Here is an 18,435-nt window from a genome sequence, read left to right on the forward strand (position 1 = left end):
CGCTTCTTACAAATTGAGTTGTTTCCATGTATTTTTAGATTTTAACATTCTATACATGCAAATAACTCGTATAGGCATTTGGAAGGTGTTAGCTCTGCCGAGCTTCGGTGACCCATTTCTACGCTGGCTAGCCGAGCGCGAGATACCTCAGCTTTTATCGACAAGCCCCGCCCTGAAGAACGTTTGCACCAATCGGATTCAAACGTTATTTAGAACATCCGAACCCAATCCGAACCCTTGTCAAATGGACAAGGACCCACCTTGTCAAATTAGGTTTTACAGCGTGACGTCACGAGCGCACACGCACACACATTTTTACTTAGACAAACGTGCAAAAAATGTAAACAGTGCAGCCAAACTGTCAAATTTCTAACCTAAAAATCGAGTCGGCGTAAAACCTAATGGACAAGGACCCAGCGCGTAAATAGTTGGTAGTAACAGTATTCCTAAATCCAGTCATTGCTCACCAAGTCGTGATGGCCTAGTGGTTAGCATTTTTGCTTACCAATCCAAAGGACGGGGGATAGAACCCCTACTCGAGCGACTTTGATTTTTCGTTCATGTTCAGAGTTTCAAGATTTATATTTCCTATACTTTCTCGTTGGGAGCAGATGGGAATCGAACCCAGGACCATTCGCTTACAAAGCAAACACCGTAACCAGTCAGCCACGCCGCTCCTATCCGGGAAAGTTTTTTGCTAATACAATCAAATTATTCAGATCAATCGATCAAATTTTGTAGGTTTTGAAAATATCAAATTTGTTAACAAGTTTAAATAAAATTTATCATGATTCAGTATTTGATTCCGTGCGTTAATCTGAAAAAAAAAATCCACTTGTAATAATAAAATCAAAATTCATTGAAGCAATTATTGAAAATTAACTTAAATTTAGGCCAATGCAAATATTTTTCAAAGTTTTTGTTCCTCGGCTCTAGACGAGGTCTCGGGGGAGGGGCAAACAAATAAAAAAATATAAAAATCTGAATAAAAATCCCTATTTTCAACATTTGGCTGAAAAAAGTGTTTTTAAATGCGTTTTCCACTAGTTCTGTTGTTATGCAATCATTAGGTTTTCCAAAAACGTATGATTTGACGAAATAAAAGCGAAGGAAAAGGTTTTTTTTTTCTGTGGAGACGCATACTCTTTTATGCGAGTTGAGTGAACCTTAAATAGGGGAAATAAACCCATTTTAAGCCTAATAAGCGGTCTTGTTTGAATGTTGCTGGATAATCTGGAGTGTTCCTTGAAATTCAGTGAAACCAAGTACACCAACGAGTAGAGCAACTTTTTGTGAACATTTCTGTTTATTTTCACTTTTATTAAAAGTTATGCTATTCCTTTTACAAGCATTTAAAAAAAAAATTTCAAAAACGCATTCTAATCAGTCGTGTGCATTGGGCCACGCCTCGGGCCACGCCCATTTTTGTATTTTCAGCTTAGTTCTTTTTTCTTCCAACGCTCGTTTGGGTCTGCTTCGTACTGCCAAAATTGATGAAATTTTGAGCGAACACTCACGAAAAGTAGCATTTTTAGAGAAAGTTTCCTGGCAACACCACAAGCGCTGCTGGTGGTGTTGGTGGCCACCCTTTGTTCTTTATTTGCCTTCGCTTCTCGCTCGGTTTTCTTCAGCCTTCGATTAGAATGGATGGTCAAAATTGAAACGTCAAAAGACTTAGCGCGTTTGTTTTTTTGATAGCGCTTGCTAATTATTTACATGTTTCGGGATTATTTTTCAAGTGAGTGACTAAGTTACGGTCAAAAGAACATGTTGCCGGTAGTTGGAAGCAATTTTATATCTTAAGCGCTTTGAAATCGTTAGCGCAAGTGAAATGATATTGATGGCGACTTTCGTTAAGCAGTTAACCTCTGATCTTGCGTGTGGATGTGTGTGCCACCAAAATGATGAGAAATGGTCTCGCAAAATAGAAATTATGATATATTTATTCGAGCATCAAACTCTCCATAAGACGAAGATAGGTGTTTGATTAGAAAGGGTATATTTCCCCTATACCATGCGTCTACTGGGAGAATAGGGATTTTTAGATCCACTATTTGGTTTTTTCTCTATTATTAACGAAAATCGGAGAGGGATATGTCATCACTTGCAATTCAAACTCATACCTTTTCGTACAATAATCATAAATCTATTTTCAACAGCCAAGAAAAGCTTCCATATAAAACGGTCCTCTTAAATGGTAACATTTTATCTAATTCTTTGCATTATTATATTTGTGTTGCTTCAGTTTTGGTTCACAATTTTTGTATCTTTCTGTTTTGGCTTGCACGCGCTTTTTTAAGCTGGCCCACCACACGAGGGTGGGTGGGGTTTTCTAACTATACATGCTGCAATTCGCTTTCCCCGAAACGTGGGAAAAATATATTAATATTAATCGCTATTTGGGTAGCAGACTACTCTCTCGCTTACGTTTTGTTTTCTTCTTCTTAAAACGAGATTCTAGCAAATGGTTTGCGGTGGAGAAGCGAAATTTCTTCGAAGGACCACTGCGAAGCCATTTTCAGTTCTTTCGCCGTTTCTCTCTCGCTCTTTTTGTGTGTGTGTTTGTTTAGCTTTTTACAGTAAAGTGGCCAAAATCGCTACGAACGAGAATGGGAGATTCGGTGTTTTGTGAGGATGGCAAGGGTCCGGCGGTAAACTTAGCTGGGTTTATTGAAAAGAGATCGAGTGTCCGTTTTAATAGAGTGGTATGTACAGGTAGAAACAAGCAGGGTTGACAGGTGCTGGCCCAGATTTTTTAATTTTGATATTGAAAAACTCTGTTTTTGGTCTCAACGTTTAATTTGTTTGTGTTTTCGTTTTCTATTATTTTTAGCATGTTTTGTACTTTAAGCATAAGATTTAGTTCAGTTTAAGCCATTCTCTAGAAAATCTGGCAATTATTTCAACAAATCATACTGTGAAAATATTTACACATAAATCAAAAATTAGATGTGTATAAACATTAGAATAAAATGTTTAGAATTTTTCATAAAAAAAACCGAGGTCATTTCGATTCGAGCATTTGCCTCCTCGAATTCCCCAGACCAATTCCCCAATGCCACAACACGGCGTGACTGAAGCAAAATATTATAAACCGAGATACCTCATCTGAGTTTTATACGTAGAATGTTGTGTTTTACCGGCCTGAATCAGAATGAAAATAGCGTTTTTGAAAATCTTAAGGTTTTTAATTTTTGGTTTGGATTTTTTACTGACATGGCCTTCTAGGTGGATTGATCCTTAAAATGTATTATTGTTAACAAATTTGTAGAGAAATCTCTTACCTTTAAAACTCTTTGTGAACTTTGAAAATCCGTTTTGATTGTCAAAAGATATTTCAATTTTAACACAACCAATTTTAAGCTGATTTTTGAGTGACATACATGGTCCCAGAGGTTCAGGTTCAGGCCTGCAAAAAGTTTCCAACCCAGTGTGCACATACAGCAAACTAAAATTCCAGTTCGGGACCATCCACAAACCACGTGGACACTTTTTTGGAAATTTAGTACTTTGTTCTAGAAAACAGGAGAAAATTCACTTTTTCTTGAAATTCTAACACGTAGCCTTATGGGTGGGACAAATTTGACAAGCGTTTTTCTCGGCTTGCTGTTTTTACATATGGGACCTACTCGATAAGAGAGGCAGTGTATTAGACTATGTCAAACAAACAATCAAACAAACTTGCACTTTTTCGTGTTTGACAGTTTGCCAAACTCGCAAACTTGTTTGCGGCAAACTCGCAAACAAAGAAAAATGTATGCAGGCTGAAGTTTTTGCAAACAAATGCAGGCAAACAAACAAAGCAAGCCAACTGTCAAAAAGTGCGAGTTTGTTTGTTTGTTTGTCATAGTCGGATACCTCCTTTAATCAGACCGCTGGTTGTTAAGATAAGAGTTGTATTGTATTGACAATGTTGACTAAGAACAGCTTAAATTATTTTTAAAGTAACAAGTTCTAATTGTTTTTGAAACAGAATTCAAAATATCTTCAGAGTTATAGGCATTTTCTGTAGAACAAGTTTTATAGCAAAAAAGGAAAATTGTTGATTCAGAAAATCTCAATTTCTTCTAAGATGTGTTACGGTACCATACCAACCCTGTCCAACGCTGGGAAAGCTTGTCGCCCAAACAAGCTCTCCCAACTTTTCCGATTCACTTCTGCGGTCAAATGAACAAATGGATCTCTCATTTTCTCTTCCCAGCTAGCTATAGTTACAAAGCAGTACCACCCGCTTTTGGTGGACCACTTATTTGTGCTCTAGCGGTTTACCGCCAACGGACGTTGTCGCCACCACGAAGTGGTGATGCCAGCTGTTAAATGCAGGTCTCCCGTTTCGGACCGTTCCGGCACGGAATGTCTCCGACTGTGGGGGTGGGACTGCTACTGCTCCTCCTCCTCTTATCATCATCGTCGCTATCATAACCGTTAATTAATTGATGGCTGCTCGGCAGCTGCTGCTGCTGGTGATGATGAAGATGAAGATTCAGCTGGGGATGATGTCGACAATTGGCATTGTCCTCCCCGGTCTGGGACGCCGATGACTCCTCCTCCGAGAGCAGTCTCAGCTGGTGTTGTTTACTTGCGGCGGTGGTTTGGTTAAGCTCATCGATGGACAGGTTGGACGAGGCCTGGGACGAGGCCAGCGGCGTCGAAGCTGTCGAGTGATTGTTTTCCCTGCTAATACTTCGGTTGATACTGTTGACGTTGACTCCGTTGATGCCGTTGACGTCGTTCGTGGTGGTGGTGGTGGTCTCGGACCCAGCAACTCCCGTTGAAATAGGACCGTTGATGCTAATCAGGGGCACCTTGAGACTGCTTTCGGTGGTGGTCGCGGCCAGCGTCGACGTCGTGGACGTGGTGGTGAAGCAGCGTGGCCGGCCGGACAGGTTGTTTTCCAGCATCACCACCACGTCGGTGGTCAGGTTGGGGGAGAGTGACCGCCGGCTTCCCGGAAGGCGACCGAGCTAAGAGAGGGAGAGGAGAGACAGAGAGCGGTAGTTAGAACAGGGCGGTGGGGGAAATGTGTTTATACATTGCGCAAACAGTTCGCCGGGCAGCAGCACGAGCAGTAGACGAAGTGTTTGTTGGACGGCTTTGTGGGATTAGTGGTGGGATCAATATTGAGAGGTTTGTACCGGAAGGGGGTGGTGTTGGCCACAAGTTGACCTTTGGAGTTTATGTTGGAAATATTTGCAGTTCGAGTTTATTTCAGGAAAAACATTTAACGGGTATATTTCCCCAACCTAAAATTATCAATATTGCGCAAATAACGTTGCGAAGGTTGCAACACCTTGCGTCTTCATTGAACAGCTCGGGGCAGAATTGTTTGAAGGAGACGCACGATCATTTTGATATGTATGGCGAGGCCAACATAAACTAACAGTAAGTTAAACAGTTATTACACCCCTTGATATTGTGCACAGTGTGTTAACACAAATGGATATAAAATAACAGCATGTTCTTAAGTTAATTATTATACTTTACTTCAATTTTCCCCGCAGGCAATATGCTTTGTATTTCGTTGATGCCTGCAATATTTTTTGAGAAATTGCCTTGAAAAGATTGTAGATAGCGATATTTTAAGCGAAAGTCAAGACCTGAAAAAAGCCTGTTACAAACAAAGTATTTTGAAAAACCTATCAAATTAAACTGTTTGCTCTCTTCTTATGAAGCTAATTCAGAATCAGTGGAAAACCCATTTTAAAGCTTTAATTGAACGCCAAAATGCTGAGTCAAATGAGGTGCACGTGGGAAAAATGTCTATATCTTTTCATTTTTATTAAATTTATCTGGATTTTAGTCGTTCACATAAGTTTTGCGAACAATGTGCAGTTCGATTTAATGACAGCTTCAAAATGATATACCTAAGTTTCAACGAAGAGATACGGTAAAATTTTACTGCGCATTAATTAAAGCAAAAGGTTATCAGCTGAGTACTCAGTAAATTAAATAGTGGGCAATTTTTGTTAAATACAGGGCAATTTCTGTTACAATATTATCGAGTAACGCGTTCCTGATTTAGTGATTAAAAATACTTAGCTGATTGAATAGAAAATAATTGAGATCGCTGAAAAATCTAAGTGTTAGTGGTGGTGGTAGTGGTGGAATAAAAACTAATTTGTTGAATAGAAACTACCATGAATGTTTTCTACTTGATTTTTTTTGTTGATATTTGTCAATTATGGCAAAATGATAAAGAAATTCCTTAACAGGCAAACCTGTCTCAACCAGACGTGCAACGGCATTCAATAGCACTTGACCAAGGCCATGATTTGGAAAAGGCACCAAATCAATTTGTTTTGAACAGAAAGTATGTTTTTTTCATAGCACTATGAGGTTTTGAACGACCGAAACCTTTATTTTCACTTATTCGCTAGTTTTAGCGATGAAGTGCTATAAACCACGTGGACACTTTTTTTTTTAAATCTTAGGGTTCGGAAGTTCTAAATAACGTTTGAATTCGATTGATGCAAACGTTCGTTAGGGCGGGGCTTAGGTACCCACTATGGGTTAGTTGGTGGCCAAAAATACAAAATGTTACATTTTTGAACATTTTTTCGCAAATGTTAGTTGAAAAATTCCAAATTTCAAAGCTTGCGTAGTATTTTTAATTTTTGAAATTTTGTTGTATGTTATTGGAAACAAACCCCCGCATTTTTTTAAGCCATTCAGAAGCATGGAGCAAAATTTTGCCGACGAGTTATGATTTTTTTTAAATACCGTCGTCTAGGGTGACATTGGGTCTGTGGGGTAAGATTGGGTCATCCAAAAATGTTGACATTTGTATGACTCAATCTCACCCCCCAGACCCAATGTCACCCCTGATGACGGTGTGATTTTTGTAAAAAAAATCTTTTTCTTAAATTTTTTTGACCTCATTTTTTTATGTAAAATCGAATTTCTAATCGAAAAGTATTTTACAATTTTTGACAAAGGACTTTGTCTTAAAGCTCTATCTGCGGTGTCAATGCAAAATTTTTCGAAAATGTAGCGTTACCGTCGCAAGCCCTCGGCGTGACATTCTGTTTCTGTTGCGTAGATGCCGTGAAAACTATTTAAGCTAAAAATTAGCCTCTGGAGGATTTAGTGTCCATCAGACTTTCATCAAAGACGGACCTTACGTTGGGAATTTTATTGCTCACACACACACACACGCAGGTGGTGCACGAACTTGAGAGGAGGTCCAAGAAGTTATTGACGGTAGCCAGAACGGTCACCGGAATACCGAAATTATTGGGAACAATTTGGTAGGATATCGGCCACACCCGGAGTGGCCAGTGCCCTGTGGGAAGGTTCTACCGGGAGGACATTTACGGAACCATACAAATTTGGGCAATATGGGTATCAAAATTCAAGGTTTTTGATACTGGTAATGAAAATGACCATTTTGGCAGGATTGGCCACACCCGGAGTGGCCAGTGCCCTGAGGAAAGGTTCTACCGGGAGGACATTTACGGAACCATACAAATTTGGGCAATATGGGTATCAAAATTCATGGTTTTTGATACTGGTAATGAAAATGACCATTTTGGCAGGATTGGCCACACCCGGAGTGGCCATTGCCCTGAGGGAAGGTTCTACCGGGAGGACATTTACGGAACCATACAAATTTGGGCAATATGGGTATCAAAATTCATGGTTTTTGATACTGGTAATGAAAATGACCATTTTGGCAGGATTGGCCACATCCGGAGTGGCCATTGCCCTGAGGGAAGGTTCTACCGGGAGGACATTTACGGAACCATACAAATTTGGGCAATATGGGTATCAAAATTCATGGTTTTTGATACTGGTGATGAAAATGGCCATTTTGGCAGAATTGGCCACACCCGGAGTGGCCAGTGCCCTGAGGGAAGGTTCTACCGGGAGGACATTTACGGAACCATACGACTTGGGGCAATATGCGTATCAAAATTCATGGTTTTTGATACTGGTGATGAAAATGGCCATTTTGGCAGGATTGGCCACACCCGGAGTGGCCATTGCCGTGAGGGAATATTCTACCGGGAGGACATTTACGGAACCATACAAATTTGGGCAATATGGGTATCAAAATTCATGGTTTTTGATACTGGTAATGAAAATGACCATTTTGGCAGGATTGGCCACACCCGGAGTGGCCATTGCCCTGAGGGAAGGTTCTACCGGGAGGACATTTACGGAACCATACAAATTTGGGCAATATGGGTATCAAAATTCATGGTTTTTGATACTGGTGATGAAAATGGCCATTTTGGCAGAATTGGCCACACCCGGAGTGGCCAGTGCCCTGAGGGAAGGTTCTACCGGGAGGACATTTACGGAACCATACGACTTGGGGCAATATGCGTATCAAAATTCATGGTTTTTGATACTGGTGATGAAAATGGCCATTTTGGCAGGATTGGCCACACCCGGAGTGGCTATTGCCCTGAGGGAAGGTTCTACCGGGAGGACATTTACGGAACCATACAAATTTGGGCAATATGGGTATCAAAATTCATGGTTTTTGATACTGGTAATGAAAATGGCCATTTTGGCAGGATTGGCCACACCCGGAGTGGCCAGTGCCCTGAGGGAAGGTTCTACCGGGAGGACATTTACGGAACCATACGACTTGGGGCAATATGCGTATCAAAATTCATGGTTTTTGATACTGGTGATGAAAATGGCCATTTTGGCAGAATTGGCCACACACGGAGTGACCATTGCCCTGAGGGAAGGTTCTACCGGGAGGACATTTACGGAACCATACAAATTTGGGCAATATGGGTATCAAAATTCATGGTTTTTGATACTGGTAATGAAAATGACCATTTTGGCAGGATTGGCCACACCCGGAGTGGCCATTGCCCTGAGGGAAGGTTCTACCGGGAGGACATTTACGGAACCATACAAATTTGGGCAATATGGGTATCAAAATTCATGGTTTTTGATACTGGTGATGAAAATGGCCATTTTGGCAGAATTGGCCACACCCGGAGTGGCCAGTGCCCTGAGGGAAGGTTCTACCGGGAGGACATTTACGGAACCATACGACTTGGGGCAATATGCGTATCAAAATTCATGGTTTTTGATACTGGTGATGAAAATGGCCATTTTGGCAGGATTGGCCACACCCGGAGTGGCTATTGCCCTGAGGGAAGGTTCTACCGGGAGGACATTTACGGAACCATACAAATTTGGGCAATATGGGTATCAAAATTCATGGTTTTTGATACTGATAATGAAAATGGCCATTTTGGCAGGATCTGCCACACCCGGAGTGGCCAGTGCCCTGAGGGAAGGTTCTACCGGGAGGACATTTACGGAACCATACGACTTGGGGCAATATGGGTAGGAACCATCCATAAACCACGTGGACACTTTAGGTGGGGGGGGGGGTTATGGCGATTGTCCACGATCCATACAATTTTTTTTTTGTATGGACAATTGTCCACGAGGGGAGGGGGGGGGGGTTTAAAAGATTCCCAAAAAAGTGTCCACGTGGTTTATGGATGGTCCCGTATCGAAATTCATGGTTTTTGAAACCGGTAATGAAAATGGCCATTTTGACCGAATCGGTAACACCCGGAGTGGCCAGTGCCCTCGGGAAGGTTCTACCGTGTCCCCATACGACTTGGGGCAATATAGGTATCAAAATTCATGGTTTTTGAAACTGGTAATGAAAATGGCCATTTTGACTGGATTGGCCACACCCGGAGTGGCTAGTGCCCTCGGGAAGGTTCTACCGGGGGGAAATTAATCGAACCATACGACTTGGGGCAATATGGGTATCAAAATTCATGGTTTTTGAAACTTGTAATGAAAATGGCCATTTTGACCGGATTGGCCACACCTGGAGTGGTCAGTGCCCTCGGGAAGGTTCTACCGTGGGGACATTAATCGAACCATACGACTTGGGGCAATATGGGTATCAAAATTCATGGTTTTTTAAACTGGTAATGAAAATGGCCATTTTGACCGGATTGGCCACACCCGGAGTGGCAATTGCCCTGGGGAAGGTTCTACCGGGGGGGGACATTAATCGAACCATACGACTTGGGGCAATATGGGTATCAAAATTCATGGTTTTTGAAACTTGTAATGAAAATGGCAATTTTGACCGGATTGGCCACACCCGGAGTGGCCAGTGCCCTCGGGAAGGTTCTACCGTGGGGACATTAATCGAACCATACGACTTAGGGCAATATGGGTATTACCACTCCGGGTGTGGCCAATCCGGTCAAAATGGCCATTTTCATTACAAGTTTCAAAACCCATGAATTTTGATACCCATATTGCCCCAAGTCGTATGGTTCGATTAATGTCCCCCCGGTAGAACCTTCCCGAGGGCACTGGCCACTCCGGGTGTGGCCAATCCAGTCAAAATGCCCATTTTCATTACCAGTTTCAAAAACCATGAATTTTGATACCCATATTGCCCCAAGTCGTATGGTTCGATTTATGTCCCCCCGGTAGAACCTTCCCGAGGGCACTGGCCACTCCGGGTGTGGCCAATCCAGTCAAAATGCCCATTTTCATTACCAGTTTCAAAAACCATGAATTTTGATACCCATATTGCCCCAAGTCGTATGGTTCGATTAATGTCCCCCCGGTAGAACCTTCCCGAGGGCACTGGCCACTCCGGGTGTGGCCAATCCAGTCAAAATGCCCATTTCCATTACCAGTTTCAAAAACCATGAATTTTGATACCCATATTGCCCCAAGTCGTATGGTTCGATTTATGTCCCCCCGGTAGAACCTTCCCGAGGGCACTGGCCACTCCGGGTGTGGCCAATCCAGTCAAAATGGCCATTTTCATTACCAGTTTCAAAAACCATGAATTTTGATACCCATATTGCCCCAAGTCGTATGGTTCGATTAATGTCCCCCCGGTAGAACCTTCCCGAGGGCACTGGCCACTCCGGGTGTGGCCAATCCAGTCAAAATGGCCATTTTCATTACCAGTTTCAAAAACCATGAATTTTGATACCCATATTGCCCCAAGTCGTATGGTTTGATTAATGTCCCCCCGGTAGAACCTTCCCGAGGCCACTGGCCACTCCGGGTGTGGCCAATCCAGTCAAAATGGCCATTTTCATTACCAGTTTCAAAAACCATGAATTTTGATACCCATATTGCCCCAAGTTCGATTAATGTCCCCACGGTAGAACCTTCCCGAGGGCACTGACCACTCCGGGTGTGGCCAATCCGGTCAAAATGGCCATTTTCATTACAAGTTTAAAAAACCAAGAATTTTGATACCCATATTGCCCCAAGTCGTATGGTTCGATTAATGTCCCCCCGGTAGAACCTTCCCGAGGGCACTGGCCACTCCGGGTGTGGCCAATCCAGTCAAAATGCCCATTTTCATTACCAGTTTCAAAAACCATGAATTTTGATACCCATATTGCCCCAAGTCGTATGGTTCGATTAATGTCCCCCCGGTAGAACCTTCCCGAGGGCACTGGCCACTCCGGGTGTGGCCAATCCAGTCAAAATGCCCATTTCCATTACCAGTTTCAAAAACCATGAATTTTGATACCCATATTGCCCCAAGTCGTATGGTTCGATTAATGTCCCCCCGGTAGAACCTTCCCGAGGGCACTGGCCACTCCGGGTGTGGCCAATCCAGTCAAAATGGCCATTTTCATTACCAGTTTCAAAAATCATGAATTTTGATACCCATATTGGCCCAAGTCGTATGGTTCGATTAATGTCCCCCCGGTAGAACCTTCCCGAGGGCACTGGCCACTCCGGGTGTGGCCAATCCAGTCAAAATGACCATTTTCATTACCAGTTTCAAAAACCATGAATTTTGATACCCATATTGCCCCAAGTCGTATGGTTCGATTAATGTCCCCCCGGTAGAACCTTCCCGAGGGCACTGGCCACTCCGGGTGTGGCCAATCCAGTCAAAATGCCCATTTCCATTACCAGTTTCAAAAACCATGAATTTTGATACCCATATTGCCCCAAGTCGTATGGTTCGATTAATGTCCTCCCGGTAGAACCTTCCCGAGGGCACTGGCCACTCCGGGTGTGGCCAATATCCTATAAATGTGGTCCCAAGCCCATTGCCCCAAATCATTCTGGTCCGGTGACTGTCCTTACAATCTTCATAAGAACAGAATTCCTCCCAATTTAGTGCACAAACTGTGTCTTTCAATGTGTGCGTGTGTGTGTGTGTGAGCAATAAAATTACCACCGTGGATCCGCTTTTGTCGAAACCTCGTAAGGCACTGAATTATTCTGAGGCTATCTGTTAGCTTAAATAGTTCGCATGAAATGTGGCAACAGTGGTGCAACATTCTCGCGTGACAGTTCCACGTAAACAGGAGAGGAGGCAAAATTTGCACCATGTTGCCACATTTCATGCGAACTATTTAAGCTAACAGATAGCCTCAGAATAATTCAGTGCCTTACGAGGTTTCGACAAAAGCGGATCCACGGTGGTAATTTTATTGCTCACACACACACACACGCACACATTGAAAGACACAGTTTGTGCACTAAATTGGGAGGAATTCTGTTCTTATGAAGATTGTAAGGACAGTCACCGGACCAGAATGATTTGGGGCAATGGGCTTGGGACCACATTTATAGGATATTGGCCACACCCGGAGTGGCCAGTGCCCTCGGGAAGGTTCTACCGGGGGGACATTAATCGAACCATACGACTTGGGGCAATATGGGTATCAAAATTCATGGTTTTTTAAACTGGTAATGGAAATGGGCATTTTGACTGGATTGGCCACACCCGGAGTGGCCAGTGCCCTCGGGAAGGTTATACCGTGGGGACATTAATCGAACCATACGACTTGGGGCAATATGGGTATCAAAATTCATGGTTTTTTAAACTGGTAATGGAAATGGGCATTTTGACTGGATTGGCCACACCCGGAGTGGCCAGTGCCCTCGGGAAGGTTCTACCGTGGGGACATTAATCGAACCATACGACTTGGGGCAATATGGGTATCAAAATTCATGGTTTTTGAAACTGGTAATGAAAATGGCCATTATGACTGGATTGGCCACACCCGGAGTGGCCAGTGCCCTCGGGAAGGTTCTACCGTGGGGACATTAATCGAACCATACGACTTGGGGCAATATGGGTATCAAAATTCATGGTTTTTGAAACTGGTAATGAAAATGGCCATTATGACTGGATTGGCCACACCCGGAGTGGCCAGTGCCCTCGGGAAGGTTCTACCGGGGGACATTAATCGAACCATACAACTTGGGCCAATATGGGTATCAAAATTCATGGTTTTTTAAACTGGTAATGGAAATGGGCATTTTGACTGGATTGGCCACACCCGGAGTGGCCAGTGCCCTCGGGAAGGTTCTACCGTGGGGACATTAATCGAACCATACGACTTGGGGCAATATGGGTATCAAAATTCATGGTTTTTGAAACTGGTAATGAAAATGGCCATTATGACTGGATTGGCCACACCCGGAGTGGCCAGTGCCCTCGGGAAGGTTCTACCGGGGGGACATTAATCGAACCATACGACTTGGGGCAATATGGGTATCAAAATTCATGGTTTTTGAAACTGGTAATGAAAATGGCCATTTTGACTGGATTGGCCACACCCGGAGTGGCCAGTGCCCTCGGGAAGGTTCTACCGTGGGGACATTAATCGAACCATACGACTTGGGGCAATATGGGTATCAAAATTCATGGTTTTTGAAACTGGTAATGAAAATGGCCATTATGACTGGATTGGCCACACCCGGAGTGGCCAGTGCCCTCGGGAAGGTTCTACCGGGGGGACATTAATCGAACCATACAACTTGGGCCAATATGGGTATCAAAATTCATGGTTTTTTAAACTGGTAATGGAAATGGGCATTTTGACTGGATTGGCCACACCCGGAGTGGCCAGTGCCCTCGGGAAGGTTCTACCGTGGGGACATTAATCGAACCATACGACTTGGGGCAATATGGGTATCAAAATTCATGGTTTTTGAAACTGGTAATGAAAATGGCCATTATGACTGGATTGGCCACACCCGGAGTGGCCAGTGCCCTCGGGAAGGTTCTACCGGGGGGACATTAATCGAACCATACGACTTGGGGCAATATGGGTATCAAAATTCATGGTTTTTGAAACTGGTAATGAAAATGGCCATTTTGACTGGATTGGCCACACCCGGAGTGGCCAGTGCCCTCGGGAAGGTTCTACCGTGGGGACATTAATCGAACCATACGACTTGGGGCAATATGGGTATCAAAATTCATGGTTTTTGAAACTGGTAATGAAAATGGCCATTATGACTGGATTGGCCACACCCGGAGTGGCCAGTGCCCTCGGGAAGGTTCTACCGGGGGGACATTAATCGAACCATACAACTTGGGCCAATATGGGTATCAAAATTCATGGTTTTTTAAACTTGTAATGAAAATGGCCATTTTGACCGGATTGGCCACACCCGGAGTGGCCAGTGCCCTCGGGAAGGTTCTACCGTGGGGACATTAATCGAACTTGGGGCAATATGGGTATCAAAATTCATGGTTTTTGAAACTGGTAATGAAAATGGCCATTTTGACTGGATTGGCCACACCCGGAGTGGCCAGTGCCCTCGGGAAGGTTCTACCGTGGGGACATTAATCGAACCATACGACTTGGGGCAATATGGGTATCAAAATTCATGGTTTTTTAAACTGGTAATGGAAATGGGCATTTTGACTGGATTGGCCACACCCGGAGTGGCCAGTGCCCTCGGGAAGGTTCTACCGTGGGGACATTAATCGAACCATACGACTTGGGGCAATATGGGTATAAAAATTCATGGTTTTTGAAACTTGTAATGAAAATGGCCATTATGACTGGATTGGCCACACCCGGAGTGGCCAGTGTCCTCGGGAGGTTCTACCGGGGGACATTAATCGAACCATACGACTTGGGGCAATATGGGTATCAAAATTCATGGTTTTTGAAACTGGTAATGAAAATGGCCATTTTGACCGGATTGGCCACACCCGGAGTGGCCAGTGCCCTCGGGAAGGTTCTACCGGGGGACATTAATCGAACCATACGACTTGGGCCAATATGGGTATCAAAATTCATGGTTTTTTAAACTGGTAATGGAAATGGGCATTTTGACTGGATTGGCCACACCCGGAGTGGCCAGTGCCCTCGGGAAGGTTCTACCGTGGGGACATTAATCGAACCATACGACTTGGGGCAATATGGGTATCAAAATTCATGGTTTTTGAAACTGGTAATGGCCAGTGCCCTCGGGAAGGTTCTACCGGGGGGACATTAATCGAACCATACGACTTGGGCCAATATGGGTATCAAAATTCATGGTTTTTGATACTGGTGATGAAAATGGCCATTTTGACAGGATTGGCCACACTCGGAGTGGCCATGGCCCTGAGGGAAGGTACTACCGGGGGACATTTATTGAACCATTCGACTTGGGGCAATATGGGTATCAAAATTCATGGTTTTTGACACTGGTGATGAAAATGGCCATTTTGACAGGATTGGCCACACTCGGAGTGGCCAGTGCCCTCGGGAAGGTTCTACCGGGGGGACATTTATTGAACCTTTCGACTTGGGGCAATATGGGTATCAAAATTCATGGTTTTTGAAACTGGTAATGGAAATGGGCATTTTGACTGGATTGGCCACACCCGGAGTGGCCAGTGCCCTCGGGAAGGTTCTACCGTGGGGACATTAATCGAACCATACGACTTGGGGCAGTATGGGTATCAAAATTCATGGTTTTTGATACTGGACATGAAAATTACCATTTTGATTGGACATTTGCCGAACCATACTTGTTTTGGCAATTTATTTCCACAGAGGTGCCAAAGATTGAAAACATTTTATAGGAATAAATTATTCAGGATTTAATACATAGGCAATGTTTTAAAAATATAAAATAAAATAGAATATTTTTTAGGAGTTTTGTACAAAGTTCTTTGTCATATTGGTCATGTAGAACATAACCACCTGCACCTTTTTTTTATTAAGTGCACCGCTTTCAAAATATAGCCATAAAAAGAATTTGAACTATTGTTTTCGAAAAGATCGGAAAATTCCAAAAATGTTTCATATTTTAACATTGAAAACCTTTTTCTTTCATCCGCTGTAGCACAGCGACGAAATTGTAGGAAATTTTCTGAACTTATCGAAAAAATTAACAATTATGGAAACTACTTAAAAAATCAAAAAACATGAATTTTCCTGACAAAATTTAACTTTGAATGGCTATACAAAATTGTAAAGCACTTTTCGATTGCAATTTCGATTTTACATAAAGAAATAAGGTCAAAAATCACTATTTAAAAAAATCATTTTGTCGGGGGTTTGTCCTCTAAAACATATAGGGGAACAGCATCTAATTCCAGCGTGTCTCTAATGTTGGCAGGTCAGAACTTTGACATTCAATTAAAGATAATTAAAAACGTTTTCAACTGAATTGGAGTGACAAAATAGCTCAATAAGAAGTGAGCAAGCAAGTTTCCATCAAAAGTTTTGCAAAATAAGTTGTTTAAATAGTGAAAATCAGCTAATTGGATGGAGTTAGGAGCGAGTGCTTAACCTGCCAAACATACGAGAATTTCCCCTTTTTTTAAATTAAAAAATACTGATTTTGGGACATTGTTTTTTTGTGGAAAAAGTTAATTAAACAATCATCAGATTTGTTTTCCATCTACCTATTTTTTCTGAATAATCCTCATCAATGCCTACAACTTTGCCCAAGACACCAAATCAATCAAAAAATTCCTTCAAATGATACAGATTCTCTAATATTTACGTACCGTTTTTGTATGAACAGCTGCCAAAATTGTATGGAGACTTTTATGGGTGAATCAATTACACAAAATGGCTTCTTTGATGATAGGGAAGGCCCCCACAAAGTTTTTGACAAATCAAATATACAAAAAATAAAAACGGTCGAAATCGGCCGATTTCCTAGAGAATTGATCACTAGTTCAGTTGTTTTGCAAAAATTAGTTTTCAAAAAATGTAAGATTTGACGAAAACAAAAATTTCAGCGAAAAAATAACTTATTGCAGAATTGCACACCGAAAGTTTGCAAAAAATCTGAAGATTTTTTAATAAACATAGACATGCTAAAAATGATTCTAAATGCAAGGGAATGCATTTTAAATTGATTTCAGCTGATTGCCCTTGATGACCTGATAAAAAATAAATTTGTGCCTTTGCAGGTGCTCAAGTGTCAAACCCGTTGACCGTACCGTGATTAACTCAATTTGGTTGAAATTAAACTGTGCAAAACTAAATGATAAATTGCCACTTTTGCTAAATGACCCGCACCCGACAATGCAATTAAAAAATAAGGGGGGCGGATAACCTCATTTACATAACCGCATCATCACGTGTGGTCACGTTGACCTTGCCACTATCGGGGGCCCTACCTGCAGTGAGTTCCGCCGGATGCAGTTGTCACTGTAGCGGACACTGTTGGTCGCGTGCAGGGCACCCTTGTAACGCTTGGACTGCATCATGGACCGTGCTCGGAGCTGGAAAAAAAGAGAAAAAAAAGAGTTGAAAAAACAACAGTTCTATTACAAGGGACCAAGGGTTTGCTCACACAGGTGAGTTTTGATTTTATCAACATGCCGCAATTTTTTTTACTTTGAATTTAGCTTTTTATTATTGCTGTTTTTAAACACCTTCAAAAAAGAAAAATAATTAATAAAAAAAAAGTTCCACTGTACTCGACTACCATGTGGTGCATTATAGATGAGGCAATTAGCATAAATTACAATGTTCCGTGCAGCACTCGACCGTTTTCTCGTATCACGGCGTCGAACTCCTGGGCTGGGTGGAGAATATCTTACCTGGCGATCCTTTCCCGGTGCGCCGTCTTGTTCCATAAATATAACTTAAGCCAATTGCAAGTCTGATAACGCGTTCTTCGTGTTCAATAGCAATCTCGCCGGCAATGAGAATCACGGCAGGTGTAAGCAACGTCTGCAAAAAATTCCCGCTTTTTCTCTGCCTCTCTTAAGAAGTCAATTGATGAGAATAAGCCGCTCTAATGAGCTTACATTCTGCTTTATTAATGAACTCGTGAGGGTTTTTTTTCATAAAATTATTTTTATTAGGTCCTTTTCGGTACTGGGACCTGGTTAGGACCGAGTCAGCTTTTGCAATTACATTGTTCTTAATGCTAAGAGTAATGACAGAGGATCTTGCAAGGGATCTTGTGTGTAAATGTTAGTGGGAGGGGAGCTCGTGAGGTTGAGTGAGGCAAGATTTTGCATGCAGAGATGAAATCTGGTGTCTGGGATTATTTTGAATCATGGCTTCAAGTTTTGGTTCAATATAAGCAGAGATAAGCCCAATTTCCTAAAATAAATAGTGACTTTCTCCAAAATTCTTGATTTAATTCCCTTTCACCTGATGGGCACTACCTACTGAGTTTTTTGAATGTTATAGAATAATTTGCATGAATTTCGTCAAAACTTGTTATAATTTTTAT

General features: G+C 42.4%; 1 protein-coding gene across 3 annotated transcripts in view; it reads right to left on the bottom strand.

Moving 5' to 3' along the window:
* Nucleotides 1-2,124: 2,124 nt before the first annotated feature.
* The window catches only part of LOC120415908 (neuropeptides capa receptor), a 148,569-nt gene continuing 132,258 nt past the window's right edge, over nucleotides 2,125-18,435 (bottom strand). For 2 of the 3 annotated variants that reach the window (XM_052710220.1, XM_039577553.2), the window contains exons 9-10: nucleotides 17,366-17,470; nucleotides 2,125-4,964 (exon numbers count right to left, since the gene is read on the bottom strand). In XM_052710220.1, the coding sequence (XP_052566180.1) occupies nucleotides 4,314-4,964; nucleotides 17,366-17,470 (756 nt within the window). In that variant the 3' untranslated portion in view covers nucleotides 2,125-4,313. The remainder of the gene's footprint in view (nucleotides 4,965-17,365; nucleotides 17,471-18,435) is intronic. The other variant, XM_052710221.1, reaches the window with a different exon arrangement.

Source organism: Culex pipiens, chromosome 3 (genome assembly GCF_016801865.2).
Source record: "Culex pipiens pallens isolate TS chromosome 3, TS_CPP_V2, whole genome shotgun sequence".
In the NCBI taxonomy this organism is placed as follows: Eukaryota; Metazoa; Arthropoda; class Insecta; order Diptera; family Culicidae; genus Culex; species Culex pipiens.